The 20,765-nt window shown below is 46.3% G+C and overlaps 1 protein-coding gene across 1 annotated transcript; it reads left to right on the top strand.

The window, feature by feature from the left end:
* The first annotated feature begins 242 nt into the window (after positions 1-242).
* Positions 243-20,454, top strand: LOC141359369 (uncharacterized). Its single transcript, XM_073861708.1, has 3 exons — positions 243-703; positions 13,189-13,633; positions 19,031-20,454. Exons 1-3 carry the CDS (start codon positions 554-556, stop codon positions 19,882-19,884), a joined length of 1,449 nt encoding a protein of 482 aa, XP_073717809.1. The 5' UTR covers positions 243-553; the 3' UTR covers positions 19,885-20,454.
* Positions 20,455-20,765: the final 311 nt, after the last annotated feature.

Raw genomic sequence — 20,765 nt, 5'->3', positions numbered from 1 at the left:
ATCTGATTTTATTCTAATAAATGATCAAATACTTTCTAAGAGAAAGAATTATATTTAGTTTAACATCTCCAGTAGATAGCAGTAGAGTCACACTGTGAATACATCTGAAGGATGCTTTGAAGGCAGCTCTGTTTCGTGCCCTTCATTTGGCAACTTTTGAAGGATGAACGAGCTGTGGGAGCTGAATTGGGATCCGTCCATGGCTCCTTCTTCACAGCCTTCTCAAGATTCAATACGCGCCTGTGACGTCCAGGTATTTTGATATAAACATTCAGAACTGTAGTTGAATACAATTTTTGCGATTTTAAAAAGTTTATTGGCTGTTGAAAATGATGATTTGTTAACAGCAGGATGAATGAATGAAGTGTTGAGCGTCTTCTCTCTCCAGTACAGCAGGAGGCGCTGCAGCTCTTTAGTACACAAATAAACTCACTAAAGAAAGAAAGCGCGTGTGATTTGATTTGTTTGTATATCCTCATTGTTTTTCTCTCTAGAGTGTTTTATTGAGAGTAAACAAAGTCTTGTCTCTGTGTATTTTAGTGTTGATGATGAGATGGATGTGATGTGCTGTAAATCAGTAGGAACTGATCTGTCTATGCTGGATATTGATGATTTTATCACAGAAATCTCTCAGCTGAAGAAAGAGGTGGCGTTACTGGAGATAAAGCTGAGGTTAAGAGGAGATGAAGGACTGAATAGAGAGGTTTGTACAGCTTAAACATCCTTTACCTGAATCAGACAACATCAAATCATTTTATAATCTTTCTCTGTGTGTTTGTGCTTTAACAGTCTGTTATGTTGTCAGTGTTTCCTCTGGGATTTTTTCCAGCTGTGGCGGCAGGGGGCGCCCATGATGATTATAAATGTACTTTTTTTAATGTAGAATATAGGCTACAGTAAACTAACATGTATTTATTTTTTATCATTTTCATGCTGTTATTTACTTTTCCTTATATTTATAGCATATTGCTTTTCTATGTTTAATCTAAACTGTATTTTCTTAAAAAATACGTAAGTTTAATAGCTTCATACGGATCTTTCATTGTAGTTTAAATGTAGTGTGCAAGTTCTTGCTCATGTTTAGCGTTACAGAGCTGTTGCAAAGTCACGCACAGTCCTGTTTGATAATCCGCACCGCTGCGATTTGACAGAAAACCTGACCAGTTATCCGACATCAGAAGCAATTTTTTCCAGCATTCCACACCCGGCCTGTTTGACATAAAGAGCCCGACCCGGTCACACCGCAAATCGCGCAGCTAAACCTTTAACGTTCTTCAGACAGAGCTTAAACACAAATAAGCACAGGGCCATTTAAAAACTGCTACCTATCGGAATCGTGTCGAATTTTGGTCTTGGATGTTAGACCTGCAGTTTAGCCTACTATTGCTTATTGAGTCCCGACCTGCATCTACAACGAAATGACACGTTAATATTATTACACCCGTTACATCAAATATTATGCGGTTCACCCGCGGGTACCCCGATCCTGCTGTCTGAAAACATATATGAAACCGTCTTACCGTCTGCCTCAAGTTTTTATTACCAACGTCCGTCTCTTCCACGGGAATAATGTAAGTTTCCTTCCAAACAGATTTGACTATTAATGTCTTGCAGTCCCATATAAGTAGTATTCAGTGTTTAGCCTTTTGTTTTTGTACAAACATCTTATCATTTAATGTGAAACTTTGTGAGGGTCGATCTGAAGCACAGAAGATTGACTGACAGCTGATCGGTCAGCAGCGCTCTGCGCTTATAATCTATATTCTGAATAACTAATGGCCTGATAAGTTGATAATATGAGTACAGTGATTCCAAATGAATGTCCAAAAAAACTTGTAATATGTTAAATCGAAAGTTTAATCATGTCTTTTCTCGCAGCCCATCAGCGCTGCGTCCGTGTATATGCGCATGTGAAAAGCATACGCGTGATGACCTTGCAACTTAAATTACCCTTAATTTATTGCCATACAGATAAAAGTAAAATAACATTCGAAACTGAAAATTGTTTTTTTTATTTGTGTAGATGTCACAGGGTGACGACTTGTCAGGGCGGAACCAAAAATTGAGGAAGTTGGTTCCGCCCGGATGTTTCCGCCCCGACCGGAAAAATGGAAACACCGGACATCCGGCAGCGTTGCGAAGGCTGTAATCAGCGGATTGAGCACAGCTGTGGCTAGTTAACGAGATCGCCGGGTAATTGGATAATGGGAGCGTAAGGAGAAGTACAAAAAGCACAGTTAGATGACAGTTGGAGTTGGAAGTGTGTGCTGAGGAACGGAGCTGTGCTCATTGCTAGACGTGGTGGCTGGATATATTTCTCTCTCTTTCCCTCTTCTCTCGTTGTAGTTACGGTGGACCGGCTGGATTTAAGGAACAACCCTATGGGTGAAAAAGGAACTACAGTCCAACTAGTAATTTGAACGGAGAAAAACGAGAAGCGATTTGATCGCACTGCACAACGTACACAAAGGCTATCCGCTGTGAGTATGCCCATGGTGTAGTGTAACTAGCGGAAACTTGCATGTTGTGATTCGTTGGAGTCCTCCAGGAGTAGGAAGGCGGCCCTACCCCTATCAGTAGCGTGGTGGGCGAGCCGCCAGCAGCATATATATTTCATACAGCCACCGCAACGCGACTCTGGTCTGGTCGTTTCTGCCACCGCCTCTACGTTAGCCCCAAGCACAGTGGAAGAGACCGGGCGTTTCCCCTCGTGGTGTTGCACTTGCAGTGTGGTGAGTGAGATTTTACATATTATAAGCTTTTTAACGATAGAGTGGTGCTGTGTACTTGCCGTGGGTTGCCGTGTGTCTTGTCAGAGGAACCCCGCACCATCCATTCTCTCCCTTGGAAGGAGGACGCCGGGGCCAACGACCGTAGACCTTATTGCCATCATACGCGGTGTGCTGTTCAAGAGAGTGAAGAGACGCAGGCCAAGTACTGTGGAGGACTGTGAGTATTATAGTGAAAGCAATTGTGGTGTAAACTTACCTGTGTGTGTGTCATCGCAGAGTCGGAGGCGAACGGGTCCGCTGCCCCCGGGTCCCTACGAAAGGGCGCCCTTATCTGGGATTTGATCAGCCTACGGACAGTGGCGATAAGGCAGCGCTCGACCCGGCGAGGTGGTGTGTGACCTTCGCCCCCCTGCTGACCTACAGAAGGAACGACCGTGAGTAACATAGTAAAAGCAATTGTGGTATAAGCTTACCTGTGTTTGTATCATCGCAGAGTCGGAGGCGAACGGGTCCGCTACCCCCGTGGTCTCTACGAAAGGGCGCCCCTATCCGGAATTCGATCGGCCCACGGACCGTGGGGATAGGGCGGCGCTCGACCCGGCGAGGTGGTGTGTGGCCGTCGCCCCCCTGCTGACCAACAGTAAAGAGCCGACTGTGAACGTGATACTTACCCCGAGAGCTGTAAGCAGCGGAGCTGGTGAGAACCATTCAAAGACCAATAACAGTGTTTCTGTGTCCTAGCGACCACCTGTGGAGAGAGAACGGAAAACGAGAGAGAGTCAGTAAAGAGCCGACTGTGAACGTGAAACTTACCCCGAGAGCTGTAAGCAGCGGAGCTGGTGAGAACCATTCAAAGACCAATAACAGTGTTTCTGTGTCCTAGCGATCACCTGTGGAGAGAGAGAAGAAGACAAGAGTGAGTCATTGAGGAATCGACGGTGAACGTGATACTTACCCAGGAAGCTGTAAGCAGGGAGCCGGTGAGACCCCTTTCAAAGTCAGTAACAGTGTCTTTGTTGTCCTAGTGGCCGCCTGTGGAAAGAGAAGAAGGCGAGAGTAAGCCATTGGGCACGGACAGTGGAGAAACCCCTAACAGCCACACCAGAAGTTGTCTGCCTCCAGGAAGAGAAGAAGGAGGGCGCCACGGCCAGCAGGGTCCAGGCGGGAGCCTGACGTTTCCTTTTTACCCCGTTGATGGTGTTTGGCACCCCCGTTTTACCATCCCTGTCACCCGTGGCTGTAGTCTCCCTGGAGGGAGTAGAAGAAGCCATTAGTTTTAAAATTCCCCGGTCCACGAAGTTTCCCCCCATCCTTTTAAGTATTTAAGATCTCAATAAAGCTTGTTTTAAATTTTACTTACCTGTTTCCGTGTTTGTCTGGTCATTGGGTCGGCTTTGGGGACCTCCTCGAGGTGGGAGTTGAGAAGGGGCGTGGCTTTAGCCAAACACAGCCAGCCCCTAGTGGTGACAGATTTTGGCGCAGTCGGCAGGGTCCCACCTCGAGTTGAGTAACCAAGGTCACCCAATGACTGACAACGCGGGGCCAGCGGCCCCACCCCGTGCCACACCCGTTATCATGGGCAGTCCATGGGTCCAGAGATACGGAGGAGCCGAGTCGGAGGTACGCCTGACTGAATGGAAGGCCCAGCTGGAGTACTTGGCCGACCTGCAGGGCCTTAGCGCCGCCCAGCGGCTTCAATTTGTGTTAAACTCCTTAGAAGGAGAAGCACGGCGAGAAGTACAAGCCGCCCCCGAAGCGACTAGAGCCACCGCCCAGACTGTGTTCCAGTTCCTCACTGAACAATATGGTGACCATACCCCCGTAGCTGTCCTCCGCTCACAATTTTTCAATTGCAAACAAGGCCCCCGACAACCTATTCGAGCTTTTGCCCTCAGGCTGCGGGAGCAGTTCACTCGCCTGCAAGCCCGACGAGACCATGGGCTAGGAGATGGAGAAGCCTTGTTACGCGACCAGTTCCTCCTGGGGATGAAAGAAGGCCCCGTGAGACAAAGTCTGAGGGTCCAGTTCCGGAGGGACCCCGGGCTGACCTTCGAAGATCTAAAGAAGGAGGCGCTAGCCCTGGAGGGGGACGAGGCCGAAGTAACCGAAGCCCCCGTATGTGCAGCCGTAAGTGGAAACACAGCGGCGCCACCTGAACACGCAGACTGGAAACAAGCCCTGCGGGTGGAATTGTTGAAAGATGTCCGAGAGCAGATGTCGGAGCTATCTAAGACCCTCTTGGGGGAACTTCGCCAAAGTAGGGCGCGGGAGGAACCGAGGCCGGCACCCCGAGAGCGAGTCTACTCTGAGAGGGGCCGAGAGCCACCGGGACGCCCGAATCGTTTGAACCGGCCCCGCTTCGAGTGGGATGACCAAGGGCGGCCAATCTGTAATCGGTGTGGAGAACCGGGGCATTACAGTCGCCAGTGTGGGCCTCGCAGGGCATCAGAAGGGGGTTTTTAAGGCGACCGGCCACAGTGGGTCGTGTGGCCGGGACCCCCAGAGAAGACCCTGGAAGACGCGAGGATGCTAGAGACCAGATGGTTGGACACAGCCCTGTGGCGGAGGTGAAGGTATGTGGCAAGACAATACAGTGCCTAGTAGATACGGGCTCGCAAGTGACATTGTTTGCGGAAAGTCTCTCGCAGGAAGTATTTGGGAAGCAGAGTGCCCAAGGAGGGGAGGCCCCCTGGCTGACGTTGCGGGGCGCCAACGGCCTAGAGATCCCTTATATTGGCTATCGGTTGACGGACTTAGAAGTTCATGGGGTGATAGTTCCCCAAAAAGGAGTGATTATCGTGGAGGACAGATGTCTGGGTGCCCATCGAGCCCTGTTAGGGATGAACGTCCTCTCCGAATGCTGGGAAGAGTTATTTCGGGCTAAGCCCGGCCCTAGGATCCCCCCTGTCGAGAGGCCCCTATGGGAGCAAGTAGTAGCCGACTGTCGTCGGGTCCAGATGACCCAGGTCCGCAGAGGCCGGGAAGAGGTAGGAAGGGTGATGTGTCGATTCGCTCTGTCGATTCCTCCTAGGAGTGAGGCCATGGTGTGGGTGAGAGTAGCCCCCCGAGGAGTTGGCCCCGAAGAATGGGTGTTGGTTGAACCTCACGCCGATTGCCCCCAAGTGGAAGTAGCCCGAGGCCTAGCGGCGGTCCGTCGGGGGAGGGTCCCTGTGAAGGTCCGAAACGACCACCCCTACCCGGTATACTTACACCGACACCAGCGGCTGGCCCGATTAACGGGGGTCGCGCCCCACCAGGTGAGAGAGGAGAGGGACGTTAGGTTCCGTCAGGTGTGCCCCAATGTCATCGAGGTGGCCCTGACCCAGATGGAAGCCCCTCCGAACAACAGAAGGAGGGACGTGCCGAAGCACTTGGCAGGCGAGTCCCTGCAAGGGGAAGAGTTGGAACAGGCGCAGACACAAAGACTCCAAGCCCTCCTTCAGAAATGGCAACATGTATTCGCAAGACACGAGGAAGATTATGGGTGTACGAAAGTGGTAGAACACCATATACCGACTGGAGATGCAGGGCCCAGTAGAGAGAGGTACCGGCCGATCCCACCCACCTTGTATGCAGAGGTACGCTCGCTACTGCAGGGCATGCTGGAGCGAGGAGTCGTCCGGGAAAGCAGTAGCCCCTGGGCAGCCCCCATCGTACTTGTGCAGAAAAAGTCAGGAGCTTGGAGGTTTTGCGTGGACTATCGGAAGCTTAACCTGGTGACCAAGAAAGACGCGTGTCCCTTGCCCCGGATTGAAGACTCCCTTGCCGGTCTCACACGATCCGCTTGGTACTCCACCTTGGATCTGGCCAGTGGATATTGGCAGGTGCCAGTGGCCGAGGCCGATAGAGAGAAGACCGCCTTTACGACCCCGTTCGGACTATTCCAGTGGGAACGGATGCCCTTCGGGCTCTGTAACGCTCCGGCCACGTTCCAACGCCTCATGCAGCGCTGTCTTGGAGGTCAGTTAATGGAGTCAGTCTTGGTATATTTGGATGATGTAATTGTGTATTCCCCAGATTTCGATTCACACCTCCGACACCTCGAAGAGGTTTTCCGGGCGATGGAGAAATATGGGCTGAAGTTACAACCCGACAAGTGCCATCTGTTGCGGCGGAAAGTCCAGTTCCTGGGCCATGTGGTCAGCGCTGCTGGGGTGGCCGTAGACCCTGGGAAGGTCTCCGCGGTGAGAGACTGGAGTGCACCAAAGACTGTGAGGCAAGTGCGGTCATTTCTGGGATTTGTGGGATACTACAGACGGTTTATAAAAGATTTCTCAAAGATTGCCAAACCCCTTAACCAGCTACTGGTCGGCACAGGGCGAAACCGGGGGCGGGGGTCACCCTCTATTGATTGGGACGAGTCCTGTGTAGGGGCATTTCAGAGGTTAAAACAGGAGTTGTTACAGGCTCCTATCTTGGCCTATGCAGACTTTACCCAGCCATTTCTTTTGTATACAGACGCTAGCAACCTGGGGCTGGGAGCAGTCTTGGCCCAACGACAAGCGGGTACGGAACGGGTGATCGCCTACGCAAGCCGAAGCCTTCACCCAGCGGAGAGGAACGACGCGAACTACAGCTCATTCAAGTTGGAGCTGTTGGCCCTGAAATGGGCCCTGACCGAGAAGTTCAAGGACTACCTCTGGGGTGCTAAGGTGACGGTGATTACAGACAATAACCCTCTGGTTCATTTACAGACAGCGAAGTTGGGGGCGGTGGAGCAGCGCTGGGTGGCACAACTTGCCAACTTCAATTACCAACTACAGTATCGGCCCGGTCGGGAACACACGAACGCGGATGTCCTGTCCCGATTGCCAGAGGTGGACGGCCCCGGTGGCTGTGATGGCCACGAAGAGGAAAGCCAGGAGGAAGGCTACCTGATAGGGGTTGTGGAAGCACCAGGAGGCCAGCAGGAGGCGGTACCCGGGAGCTGGGGTTGGGACCCCTGCCGGTGGAAGGAAAGACAGGCCCAGGATCAAGATTTATGGCAGGTGAGGATGTGGGTAGAGCGAGGCCGGCGACCAACGTCGTCCGAGAGGCTGACCCAGACAGAGACGGGGAAGAGACTGCTGGGACAGTGGGACAAGCTGGAGATACAGGAGGGGGTACTTTGCCGAAAAGTAAGTGATCCGAAGCTGGGCGAGGAGGTACGCCAGATCGTGGTGCCCGCCGATCAAACAGCAGCCCTGGTGTCTGCCTACCATGACCAATTGGGACACCAGGGACAAGAACGGACCGTATCACTGCTACGCAGGTTCTTCTATTGGCCGGGACTGGAAGCATCAGTGCGTAGCTTGGTCCAAGCTTGCCCCAGGTGCACGTTATTCAAGTCTCGACGAGAGGCCCGAGCACCGATGATACCCATATGTGCCAAAGCCCCCCTTCACATCATGGCGATGGATTTCCTGACCCTGGGCCGGCCACAGGACCGTTATCCGAACATCCTAGTAATCACCGACCTGTTTACGAAATATGCATGGGCAATCCCCACCCTCGATCAGACGGCAAGTACCACCGCAACGGCTTTATGGCGGCACGTCTTCCAAACATTTGGATGTCCAGAGTTCTTACACTCAGACCAAGGGGCAAACTTCGAATCAAAGGTGATCCGGGAATTATGCCAGCTGTATGGGTGCACGAAGACCCATACGACGTCCTACCACCCTCAAGGAAACGGCTGCTGCGAGAGGTTTAATCAAACCCTGCTGGGGCTCTTAGGGACCTTGGATCAACGCAAGCAGAGTGATTGGGTGAGTGCTCTACCGAACCTCTTACAAGCTTATAACAACAGCATTCATAGCACGACGGGGTATGCCCCCACTTATCTGATGTTCGGTAGGCATGTGCGGATGCCGACGGACCTGGTCCTGGGAGCGGCCGCGAGCCAGGAGGAAGGAAGTGTGACTGAGTGGGTAGGGCGCCACCACCAACGGCTGCACTTTGCCTATGAGCAGGTATCTCAGAAAATACGGGCCACCGGAGAAAAGAACAAGCGGTTGTACGACCGAACAGCCCGGGAAGCCCCCTTGCTGCCAGGAGAGAGAGTCCTGGTACGAGATAACCGGCGGCAAGGCAAAGGAAAGCTGAGCGACCGTTGGGAGGCCATCCCGTACGTAGTCTGTAGGCAGCAGAGACCGGGTCAGCCGGTGTATACCATCCGGCCGGAAGGAGAGGCCGGCCCGGAGCGGGTGGTACACCGAAATATGATTCGCCCTTGTCCAAATTTCCCCGAGGTCACGGAGGAGGTAGTCGCGGAGCCGGCACCGACAGCCCCCTGGATGGAAGGATGGGCTGTAGTACCAGGTTTACCTGTGGTGGCGCCACCCCCAGTCGCCCCTGGAGAGCCCGATCTTGCACCTGAGCCAATTGACCCCCCGGCCGCCCAGAGGCAGCCAGGACCAGCACCAGAGCCAGCCGAACCCCTGGCCGCACAAGGACAACCTGAGGTTGTGCCCGAGCCCGCTGCACCTGACTCCCCTGTAAGACGCTCCCAACGGGAGAACCGCGGCCGGCCCCCTTCCCGCTATGGTGAGTGGACTACTCAAAGGCATTCCAGGGACTGGAATGTATTGGCGGGGGAGGATGTCACAGGGTGACGACTTGTCAGGGCGGAACCAAAAATTGAGGAAGTTGGTTCCGCCCGGATGTTTCCGCCCCGACCGGAAAAATGGAAACACCGGACATCCGGCAGCGTTGCGAAGGCTGTAATCAGCGGATTGAGCACAGCTGTGGCTAGTTAACGAGATCGCCGGGTAATTGGATAATGGGAGCGTAAGGAGAAGTACAAAAAGCACAGTTAGATGACAGTTGGAGTTGGAAGTGTGTGCTGAGGAACGGAGCTGTGCTCATTGCTAGACGTGGTGGCTGGATATATTTCTCTCTCTTTCCCTCTTCTCTCGTTGCAGTTACGGTGGACCGGCTGGATTTAAGGAACAACCCTATGGGTGAAAAAGGAACTACAGTCCAACTAGTAATTTGAACGGAGAAAAACGAGAAGCGATTTGATCGCACTGCACAACGTACACAAAGGCTATCCGCTGTGAGTATGCCCATGGTGTAGTGTAACTAGCGGAAACTTGCATGTTGTGATTCGTTGGAGTCCTCCAGGAGTAGGAAGGCGGCCCTACCCCTATCAGTAGCGTGGTGGGCGAGCCGCCAGCAGCATATATATTTCATACAGCCACCGCAACGCGACTCTGGTCTGGTCGTTTCTGCCACCGCCTCTACGTTAGCCCCAAGCACAGTGGAAGAGACCGGGCGTTTCCCCTCGTGGTGTTGCACTTGCAGTGTGGTGAGTGAGATTTTACATATTATAAGCTTTTTCACGATAGAGTGGTGCTGTGTATTTGCCGTGGGTTGCCGTGTGTCTTGTCAGAGGAACCCCGCACCATCCATTCTCTCCCTTGGAAGGAGGACGCCGGGGCCAACGACCGTAGACCTTATTGCCATCATACGCGGTGTGCTGTTTAAGAGAGTGAAGAGACGCAGGCCAAGTACTGTGGAGGACTGTGAGTATTATAGTGAAAGCAATTGTGGTGTAAACTTACCTGTGTGTGTGTCATCGCAGAGTCGGAGGCGAACGGGTCCGCTGCCCCCGGGTCCCTACGAAAGGGCGCCCTTATCTGGGATTTGATCAGCCTACGGACAGTGGCGATAAGGCAGCGCTCGACCCGGCGAGGTGGTGTGTGACCTTCGCCCCCCTGCTGACCTACAGAAGGAACGACCGTGAGTAACATAGTAAAAGCAATTGTGGTATAAGCTTACCTGTGTTTGTATCATCGCAGAGTCGGAGGCGAACGGGTCCGCTACCCCCGTGGTCTCTACGAAAGGGCGCCCCTATCCGGAATTCGATCGGCCCACGGACCGTGGGGATAGGGCGGCGCTCGACCCGGCGAGGTGGTGTGTGGCCTTCGCCCCCCTGCTGACCAACAGTAAAGAGCCGACTGTGAACGTGATACTTACCCCGAGAGCTGTAAGCAGCGGAGCTGGTGAGAACCATTCAAAGACCAATAACAGTGTTTCTGTGTCCTAGCGACCACCTGTGGAGAGAGAACGGAAAACGAGAGAGAGTCAGTAAAGAGCCGACTGTGAACGTGAAACTTACCCCGAGAGCTGTAAGCAGCGGAGCTGGTGAGAACCATTCAAAGACCAATAACAGTGTTTCTGTGTCCTAGCGATCACCTGTGGAGAGAGAGAAGAAGACAAGAGTGAGTCATTGAGGAATCGACGGTGAACGTGATACTTACCCAGGAAGCTGTAAGCGGGGAGCCGGTGAGACCCCTTTCAAAGTCAGTAACAGTGTCTTTGTTGTCCTAGTGGCCGCCTGTGGAAAGAGAAGAAGGCGAGAGTAAGTCATTGGGCACGGACAGTGGAGAAACCCCTAACAGCCACACCAGAAGTTGTCTGCCTCCAGGAAGAGAAGAAGGAGGGCGCCACGGCCAGCAGGGTCCAGGCGGGAGCCTGACGTTTCCTTTTTTCCCCGTTGATGGTGGTTGGCACCCCCGTTTTCCCATCCCTGTCACCCGTGGCTGTAGTCTCCCTGGAGGGAGTAGAAGAAGCCATTAGTTTTAAAATTCCCCTTTCCCCGAAATTTCCCCCCCATCCTTTTAAGTATTTAAGATTTCAATAAAGCTTGTTTTAAATTTTACTTACCTGTTTCCGTGTTTGTCTGGTCATTGGGTCGGCTTTGGGGACCTCCTCGAGGTGGGAGTTGAGAAGGGGCGTGGCTTTAGCCAAACACAGCCAGCCCCTAGTGGTGACATAAACTCACAATAAGGAGAAAACCTTGTGCTTATTTAAAATCATTAAAAACATGACGTGCTTTCTGCTGCTTTGGTTTAACAGCGCCTCACAAAAAGAGAACAGCAACTCAAATACTTTTTTATTCGTTTTGTCAGTCTAATAATTATAACATATTTCGTGTAGGTTTATTTATTTTATTATATTTCTCAAAACAGAGACGTAGCCTAATCATCATCTATTGATTTAAATCTATTTGTGCATGAAACTAAACCCATGGGGGAAATGATGATATTTTAGGAGATTTATTTATTATAAATGAGTGAACAACGCGAATCCAGAAAGGAATTTATTTCTTTAAAACAGCCAGTATGGCAGGGCGGACATTTCGGTAGCTTTATTTATTTTGCGAGCTCCCGCCGTGGGTTTTGTCTAGAAGGGATACAGAAAATGCCGAAAAGTTTAGAATTAGATTTGGAGGTAGGATTTTTAGGATGAAAACAGCGGCTCTGGCTAAATGAGAGACAAATACAAACTACAATCCTGTGAAATTTTGTGTTTAGAGTTGGGTTTGGGTGAAGGATTAGGATAAAACAGTGCTCATCCGGCGAGATTTCGTTTGCTGTATCCCTTCTATCCACAACCGCAGGCGTGGCGGGGATGTTTTAGGCGTGGCGGCCCGCCACGGTTGAATGTATATAGCGGAAACACTGGTTGGACCCTTAGCTGTCTCTTAAATAAATCATTGTGCAGTTTATGTAAAGACGTAACGTTAAGGCTCCCAAGTTTGTAGCGTTATTTTTTTTATTGAATCAGTCATATTCAACAGTTTTTTTAACATTAGCCACGGGATGAGGGAAAAAATAAATAATTTAAATAAAACATGAAAATGCTTACATACATTAATTAATTTAACGGCTTTCTTATTTATCAGATTATACATTGTTTTAGGTATTGCTTAACTTCTAATAGAGGGTATGCACGTGACGTCACCTTCAGCGAAAGTGACTGCGGTTACGCCCACTGAGTGGCAAAAGACAGCGTCAGCATTTGAGTACAGTGTGAAATCAGCAAAAACACGAGGAAAACGCGTAAAAGCTGTTGTGCGATAGACTGTACTAATACATTTAAAAGTACACAATTTTAATGTAATTAGGTATTAAATACATTTTAATATGCAATATTAAAGAATACACAGTATGATTCTATGCTTTAGAATGTAGTAAAGTAAAAAAAATCCCAATACAAACATCCTAATAAAGCACAGATGCTTGGAAAATGTAACTAATTTAACGAAGTGTTGTTCACCTCTGCTATCAAATCCAACTAAATTCAATTTAAGCTGATAATAGTCCGTTTTACTGGCATTTTGCACAGCAGTCGGTATGAAACACTATAAGACATTTTGTTGAATCATTTGCCACCCAACAGGGCGAGTTCTGGTGTGGTCATGTGGAAAAGTGACGTCAATGCATACCCTCTATAGCAAAATTTGGAATAATGGTTTATGATCACCATATTAACATTTATACTAATTTATTTATATATTTGATTAATCGTTACATTATAATGAAATCGATCTCTAGTCCACTAAATTCTGGAAGTAAGCGGGACACTTGTTCCCTCAATAAAAAGCCCATTCATTTTTTCCATAAACTTGTGTAACGTGTATAACCAAACTAAACCTGTGTGTGTGTGTGTGTGTGTGTTGTGTTGTAAGGATGGGGTTTGTTGTGAATCTTCAGAGTATGTGACTGTTTGGAGCTCCAGTGAATGTCTGGATTCAGTGTGGATGAGCAGAGATCAGAGCCGCACACCACAGTCACTGCTGGATAAACTCTCTGAAGAGACATCCAGACACACACAGGACTCAGTTCTCAGTCTGTCTTTACTCTCGTATACTGAGTCAAAGCCCACAGACACTCAGGACACTACAGTGTGTGACAGTAATCAGAGCTTACAGGAGGATCAAACCTCCACAGAGTCTCTGGATTCTGTCTGTAACGCTGGAGAACAGCAGCAGATCCTGCAGACCAAACTCAAGATGTCTTCAGTTAAACCGATGGACAGTGGGAACCTGATGATGAAGATGAGAAGAGAAACTACAGCAGATGAAGTTCACACTGAGGAAGATGATGACAATCATGATGATTTTATTCCTTCAGGTGTGTTTCCTCCTTTACCTTGCGTGACATTGAATTGCACACAATTGCTTATAAAAGGTCACATTTAATCCAGCTTTTACTGCATACAGGTTCATTTAGCTTGGATAGTACAAAAAAAACACATGAGTATATTTGCTCCTGCTCCTGGGTCGGCTCCCCCTTACATTCACTCACTTGTACAGACTTACGTACCCTCTCCATCGCTCTGCTCTGTCACCGTGCGATGTCTTTTTCTCAAAAAGAAAAATTTTCTACGTTGTTCTGATGCAGCAATATATGTCTCGCTTAAAGGGATAGTTCGGCCAAAAACGATATTAAACCCATGATTTACTCACCCCCAAGCTGTCCGAGTTGCATATGTCCATCGTTTTTCAGACAAACACATTTTTGGATATTTTAGAAAATATTTTAGATATTTCTGTTCATTAAATGTAATGTTGCGGGGTCCAGCAATAGTCCACGACCTTCAAGTCCAAAAAAGTGCGTCCATCCTTCACAAATTAAATCCAAACGGCTCCAGGATGATAAACAAAGGTCTTCTGTGGGTAATCCGTGCGGTGTTGTTGTAGAAATATCCATATTTAAAATGTTATTAACTTTATAAGCTACCTTCCGGTAGCGCCGCCATCTTAGACTCAGGAGAGAGGATAAGCGTAGCGTACGCACTTTTCTTAGTGACGTATGACAAATTCGGAGGGCGGGGGCACAGAGCAGCAGCAGAGAAACTGAGAAACTCTGTACGCTGCGTAAGCTCTCATCCTGAATGCGCATCACTCCAAAATGGCGGTGCTACCGAAAGGTAGTTTATAACGTTAATAACATTTTAAATATGGATATTTCTACAACAACACCGCACGGATTACCCACAGAAGACCTTTGTTTATCATCCTGGAGCCGTTTGGATTTAATTTGTGAAGGATGGATGCACTTTTTTGGACTTGAAGGTCGTGGACTATTGCTGGACCCCGCAACATTACATTTAATGAACAGAAAGATCTAAAATATTTTCTAAAATATCCGAAAATGTTTTTGTCTGAAAAACGATGGACATATGCAACTCGGACAGCTTGGGGGTGAGTAAATCATGGGTTTAATATCGTTTTTGGCCGAACTATCCCTTTAACGGTTGTTAGGGTACACTGGTTGCTAGGGAGAGAATTTGCATACACCAATGAGTATACATCAAGCCTCGAGTAAAACAAGGCCACCCCGATGTCTCTACAATGTTCTGATGCAGAGATATAGGTCTTGGTACATGGTTGCTAGGGCACTCTCTTTGGTACATGGTTGCTAGGGCACTCTCTTTGGTACAGGAGCAAACGCTAACGCTTAGCAGTCAATCAACAAGTATAATAACTAGGGCTGTCAAAATTAACACGTTAATAAGCATTAATGTAAATTCATTTTAACTACATTAAAGCTCCACTGTGTACTTTTTTTAGTTAATTCTTAGCAAAAACCCATGTTTTCTTTCAAAAGTATGTGCTCATTCATGTGTAATTACTTCCACCCCACTAATCAAAGTATTCTCGTAAGTGTAGAATCTGCTATCTAAAATACATACCGTCTAATCGCTCTCTGGCTGAATCCATGTTGTGCCTCCATCTTTGAAATACATTCGCCGACGAGGGACATTTCTGAAATTCAAGCTCCGCTTTTCGCGCTTTCAGAGTACACTCAAGCTGGCCGCGAGCGACAGGAAAAACATCAAGACCAAAGTCAATATTGTAGTTAGTTTTCCAAGATGGGGCTCAATGGACACTGAAGTTGCTAAGTTACTTTATATCTTCTCCACAGGTAATTCAGCATATTCGTTTATATCTATACAGTCTATGTTGTAAACTTGAAGTTTTATAGTTCCTTGGCTAACTATAGCATGGGTATGCAGTTAGTGTAAACACGCATGTGGTTTAATGTGTTCGAACAGCCACACGCCGTCTCTCCGCTCATTTATGTAATCTGAGGTACTGAGATAAATGTTTTTCATCTTTTCTGACCTCTAGCACAAACACACGGTGACAGCGCTATTTTTAGCCTTTCATTGATAAAAGCGTCTGATCTGCGCGTCTTTCGTTTCATTTTAACTTACAAGCGTGTGAAAGTTGAGCGATCTTATTTCACCAATATCAGAGAAAGCTCTTACATATACACGGACATGTAACGTTTACTTAAACATAAGCATTGGACTCTGACATATTAGTTCACGTCCATTTAAAGCCGTCATTACTCCAGCTCATGATTAAATGACAGAGGGACTCGTCCACAGACCATCTCCTCAGTAATCTGAAGAGAAGCGGTCGAAAATGGACAAAAAAAGACGGATTTAAACACCAAGTGTAAACGTGATGCGTCTCTCTCGTCCACTTGTGATCCGATCGATGAAAACACATCTTAATACCAAGTTTAACAGCCCCTGTGATATTTTTCCTTGCGTCGATGAAAAAAGAAGTGTCTAAGCTACGTTTATGGTTGCTTTTTGTATGTGATTTTAAGCGGACATATCATGACAATCAGACTTTTTCCATGTTAAACATAAATCTGTGTGCTTTGATGGATCACAGGCAAATGACATTGCAAATTGTTCATTTTTTTCCATTGCTTTTGCTTTGTAGCAAAACTTTCACCGCTTGATGGGAGTAGATCCTACACAGTGGAGCTTTAAGTTTATTAATGTGTGATTAACGCAACACGCAATTTCTGTTTGACCCTAGGCCTGGCCCATTTTTGGATAAATTGAGACGCAGCCTACAGTAAATAGTAATTAAACGTCTAAAGTAATCTTTATTTGTACTATAACTATTTTTATTACACGGCTCTCTGGAATGCTTGATTCTGATTGGTCAGTTGAGACATTTGCAGGTTCGTTCTTTTCAAATAATAACCGCTCCAAAGTAATAACACATAGCCGGACTACTTGCACGAGTAAAATCGCTCCGCGCCAATAAAGATCAATAAAGATTACTGTTTGGCGCCATCTTGTGACAAACACTGGACAACCACGACAAGACACAGACAGCTTACTGAGACTGAACTTGACAAAATAGAGCATGACAGCTACGAAGCCAACACACAAAAAAATACAGAATGGGCATTAAAACTTCTCAAAGACTGGCTAAAAGAGAAAAAAATGGAGACAGACAAGTATGAAGCAGAGGATCTTAATAAGGTATTACGATCATTTTATGCATCTGTGCAAAGTTTCGCGGAAGGATAAAAATGTTAATTTAAAACAAATATGCCAATAAAATGTTTCAAATTCATATTCATGTCCAGTTTTTTTCTTATGTGGCAAGTAGCCGTGTAATAAGCGGGATAATGTAGAGGCAGCCGGTAGTTATTGGGAAATAAGCCCCTTCAGTGTGATACAAGACCCTCCGCTTCGCGTCTGGTCCTGATCACACTGTCGGGGCTTATTTCCCGATAACTACCGGCTGCCTCTACATTATCCCTTACATATGAACTAATACAAATAAAGCATGTCCATCCTATTGCACGTCTGAGATTTTGGTTTCGGTTTTAAAACATGGGTTGGAGGAATTGGAAAATAAAGTGCTGGACTTGCGTGGTGTTAAAATAGTTATCAAAGGAGATAAAGTTTGGGATCTGATTGATGTTAAAAAAGTTATTTAGAGTGACAATACTCAAAAATGATCTTCCTCACATTGATTGAAAGATCTGATGCATGCACACAGACGCACAACCCTGATATATGCACACATATACAGATTTACAGTTGTAATAATATTTCTTTTGGCAAGAATTCAGTCAGATATAATCTGTTAGTGAAAAAGTGAATGTTTGACTAACTGTTAAAGAAAAAATATCATAAGATTACATTAGATCCTTGCATTACAGTAGATCATAAAGCTGTCAGTCTCGATGTCAATCAAACAATAAAAAAAAGTTGACATTGTTTTTTTATTTCTGGACTCTTTAAGCACACATGCTAAGCTGTTCGTTTAAATGCTTACATCTTCTCTATGCGCATGCTTTTTTGCACAGCAAAATCCCCGGTGTTAAATTAACACCGGCTCGGTGTTTATATGGGTACCACCAGCAGGGTGTTAAAAGTAACACCGAAGCAGTGTTAGAGTTAATTAGATAATTAAGCAATCATTTGAGTGATTATTTGATTATTGAAGACACCTGATGATAATGAGCAGAACTACAACTACAACTTCCAGCCACTGCCTTAGATCAAATCAACCGAAAAGACATCTCTCTTATTACAAACCAAACTGATTTTTGACTACTTTGAAATTGTTTGGTCACCATTATGGTGATCTGTGGTTCCTTTAGTTGGGTGGGTTGACTCTTGTTTCTGCCTTTGAGGTCTTTTGCAACAGTGTTTACTGAACACATTATTTGTTGTAAAGGTTGTTAAAACAAAGTTTATAAAGTTTTTATAACAGAGATTGTAGATTTAATTAAGTTGTTTACACAGTCAAAAAATTCAGCGCTCATAGAAAACCAGATGCTGATCATATGTATATTATTCTCCATTGGACTTCAGTAACAGCTTTCCTCGGATCAAGGAAAGTTGTAGTTTGGCTCATTATCACCAGGTGTCTTCAATAATCAAATAATCACTCAAATGATTGCTTAATTATCTAATTAACTCTAACACTGCTTCGGTGTTACTTTTAACACCCTGCTGGTGGTACCCATATAAACACCGAGCTGGTGTTAATTTAACACCAGGGATTTTGCAGTGTAGTTGTGTTTGACACATGAAAACGTCTCGGGTTACGTATGTAACTGTTGTTCCCTGAGAAGGGAACGAGACGTTGCGTCTCCCTTGCCATACTTCATGCGTCCCTGTAACGCCGTTTTTGGCTATATTTCAGATAGCGATATACTTCCTGGCTTCACCCTGTCTTTGTGGTTAAGCCTCACCATTGGTTGAATTTGATATACGCATTCAGACGCACTTACTCCTGGAGGCGTCCCCAAAGTTTCACCGCAGTGACGCAGCGCGAGTTCCCTCGAAAAGGAAGCTGTAACAATGTATCTTAAAAAGTAACACGATGTAACCTTGCTCTCACTTGAAATATGTCCCCACATTTAGGCCTTGAATTTGAGGGTATTGGACCTGGAAAGTCCTTGAATTTTAAGTTAACTAAGGTGTGGGTTAAAATCACATCTTAAGATTTCCAGTCCACTCCATGGAGTCGCTGTGCAACTCTCCACACTAGGAAATAAATGACTTCTGATCTATTGGGTGTTGTGTGCAATGAAAAGACGCAGCTTTAGAGTCAATAACTACTTACGACCCCATTAGCAGCAATAACTGAAAATAGAAAAACCATACAGAATCTCAGTTGAACCTCTTGTTTGTGTGTTTACAGTTGGTGTAAATGTAAATCATAAGAGATTTCTAATGTTGTTGTCTTTCAGATAAGATCAGTGATTTGTGTTTGGCTGGAGAAATTACGTCTTTATCATCAAAAGAGCGACAGACGGCACAAACTCTTTCCTGCATCACCGATGAAGAGACATTGAGCTCACCGAGACATTTAGATAGAAATGCAGAACAAAAACTCTTGACCTCCACCAGATCTGAGATCAGCTTCACTACCTTACAAAAATATAAACGTCATCATTCAAAAGTGCACAGAGAGAAGAAGAAGTGTGGGAAGGATCTTTTAGCATCAACGTCTCGTATTAATGCTCACGTGAGGTCACACAGTGATGAAAAGTCTTTCTACTGCACTGAATGTGGCAAATATTTCAGCACCAAACAAAGTCTTCATTTTCATCAGAGAATTCACACTGGAGAGAAACCATATGAGTGTCCTCACTGTGAGAAGAGATTCAGCCAAAAACATCATCTGAAGTCACATATGCTTAAACACACCAATGAAAGACCGTATCAGTGCAGTCAATGTGGCAAAACCTTTAAGGATTTAAGTTCATTAAAATCACACCAGAATATTCACTTTGAGGAGAAACGCTATCAGTGTTCACACTGTCATAAAGGTTTCGGTCTGAAATCTAATCTGATTATCCATGAGAGAGTTCACACTGGAGAAAAACCTTACGTCTGCTCTCACTGTGAAAAGAACTTCACTACTCAAGGTAATTTTAAAGTTCATCAGAGAGTTCATACAGGAGAAAAACCTTACGTCTGCTCTCACTGTGGTAAGAGATACTCTGATCCAAGTAATTTTAAAGTTCATCAGAAAACTCACACTGGACAGAAACCTCAATCACTGTACTGTTTTTGGGAAGAGTTTCAACAAAAAATGTAATCTAATGACACATGTGCGTATACACACCAATGAGAACCCATATCAGGTTTTAGTGAGACACCGTAGAACTCATACAGGTGAAAAACCGTTAAAATGTTCTCAGTGTGAGAAGACGTTTACTAAGCCAGATTTCTTAAAAGCCCATTTGAGAGTTCATACGTGAGAGAAACCTTACGGGCCCTATCATACACCCAGCGCAATGTGCGACACAAGTGCTTTTTGCTAGTTTCAACCCATCGCAATGATCATTTTCACATTTAGTGCCACGTTGTTTAAATAGCAAATGCATTTGCGCCCAATTTTGCACCCATGGGCGTTCTGGTCTGAAAATGAGGTGTGTTCAGGCACATTCTTGGTGCGTTGCTATTTTGAGGTAACTAAAATAGACTACACCATTGACCAACTAAAACCTGCTCTAAAGTCAATGGCGCAATATTGTTTTTGTTATTTAATGAGCTTGTTAGTAATACGGGACGACAGTGCGCGTTTGCTTATCACACACATGGATGCCCAGCAGAACACAACCCTTTTATAATATGAAAAATTAAAGGATTAAAATGTAAAAGATTATTATTGGACTTAAATGAGGACCGATTATGAGACGTTAGAAGGTGTAAAGAGCTGCTTGACCTGTAGCTTGGTAAGAAATTGTTTTGCTTTAAACAAATGCTTCTGTTTTTAAATGTTTTTAAATGCTACCTTACGAATTAATTGTATATGATGACTTTGTACCTGTGGATATGGTGAGATAAGAAACATTTTTAAGTAATGCTTTAAAAAAAACATGGCGCTGTCTGAGTGCTGAAACTGTTCTCTGCACATTTGTAAATTCTTTATCTTCTGTTTGTTACAAATAAAGTATTTTTAAAGTACAAACCTTT

Source organism: Misgurnus anguillicaudatus, chromosome 23, assembly GCF_027580225.2.
Source record: "Misgurnus anguillicaudatus chromosome 23, ASM2758022v2, whole genome shotgun sequence".
Classification (NCBI taxonomy): domain Eukaryota; kingdom Metazoa; phylum Chordata; class Actinopteri; order Cypriniformes; family Cobitidae; genus Misgurnus; species Misgurnus anguillicaudatus.
The sequence above is the reverse complement of the archived record's forward strand: the minus strand, read 5'-3'. Positions and strand labels throughout refer to the sequence as shown.

What these genes read in the sequence shown, in the direction of transcription:
- LOC141359369 (XM_073861708.1), top strand. Translation starts at nt 554, where the DNA reads ATGGATGTGATGTGCTGTAAATCAGTAGGAACTGATCTGTCTATGCTG. An exon ending in ATGAAGGACTGAATAGAGAG is followed by an intron (nt 704 to 13,188) that starts GTTTGTACAGCT and finishes TTGTGTTGTAAG; the next exon opens with GATGGGGTTTGTTGTGAATC. An exon ending in TGATGATTTTATTCCTTCAG is followed by an intron (nt 13,634 to 19,030) that starts GTGTGTTTCCTC and finishes GTTGTCTTTCAG; the next exon opens with ATAAGATCAGTGATTTGTGT.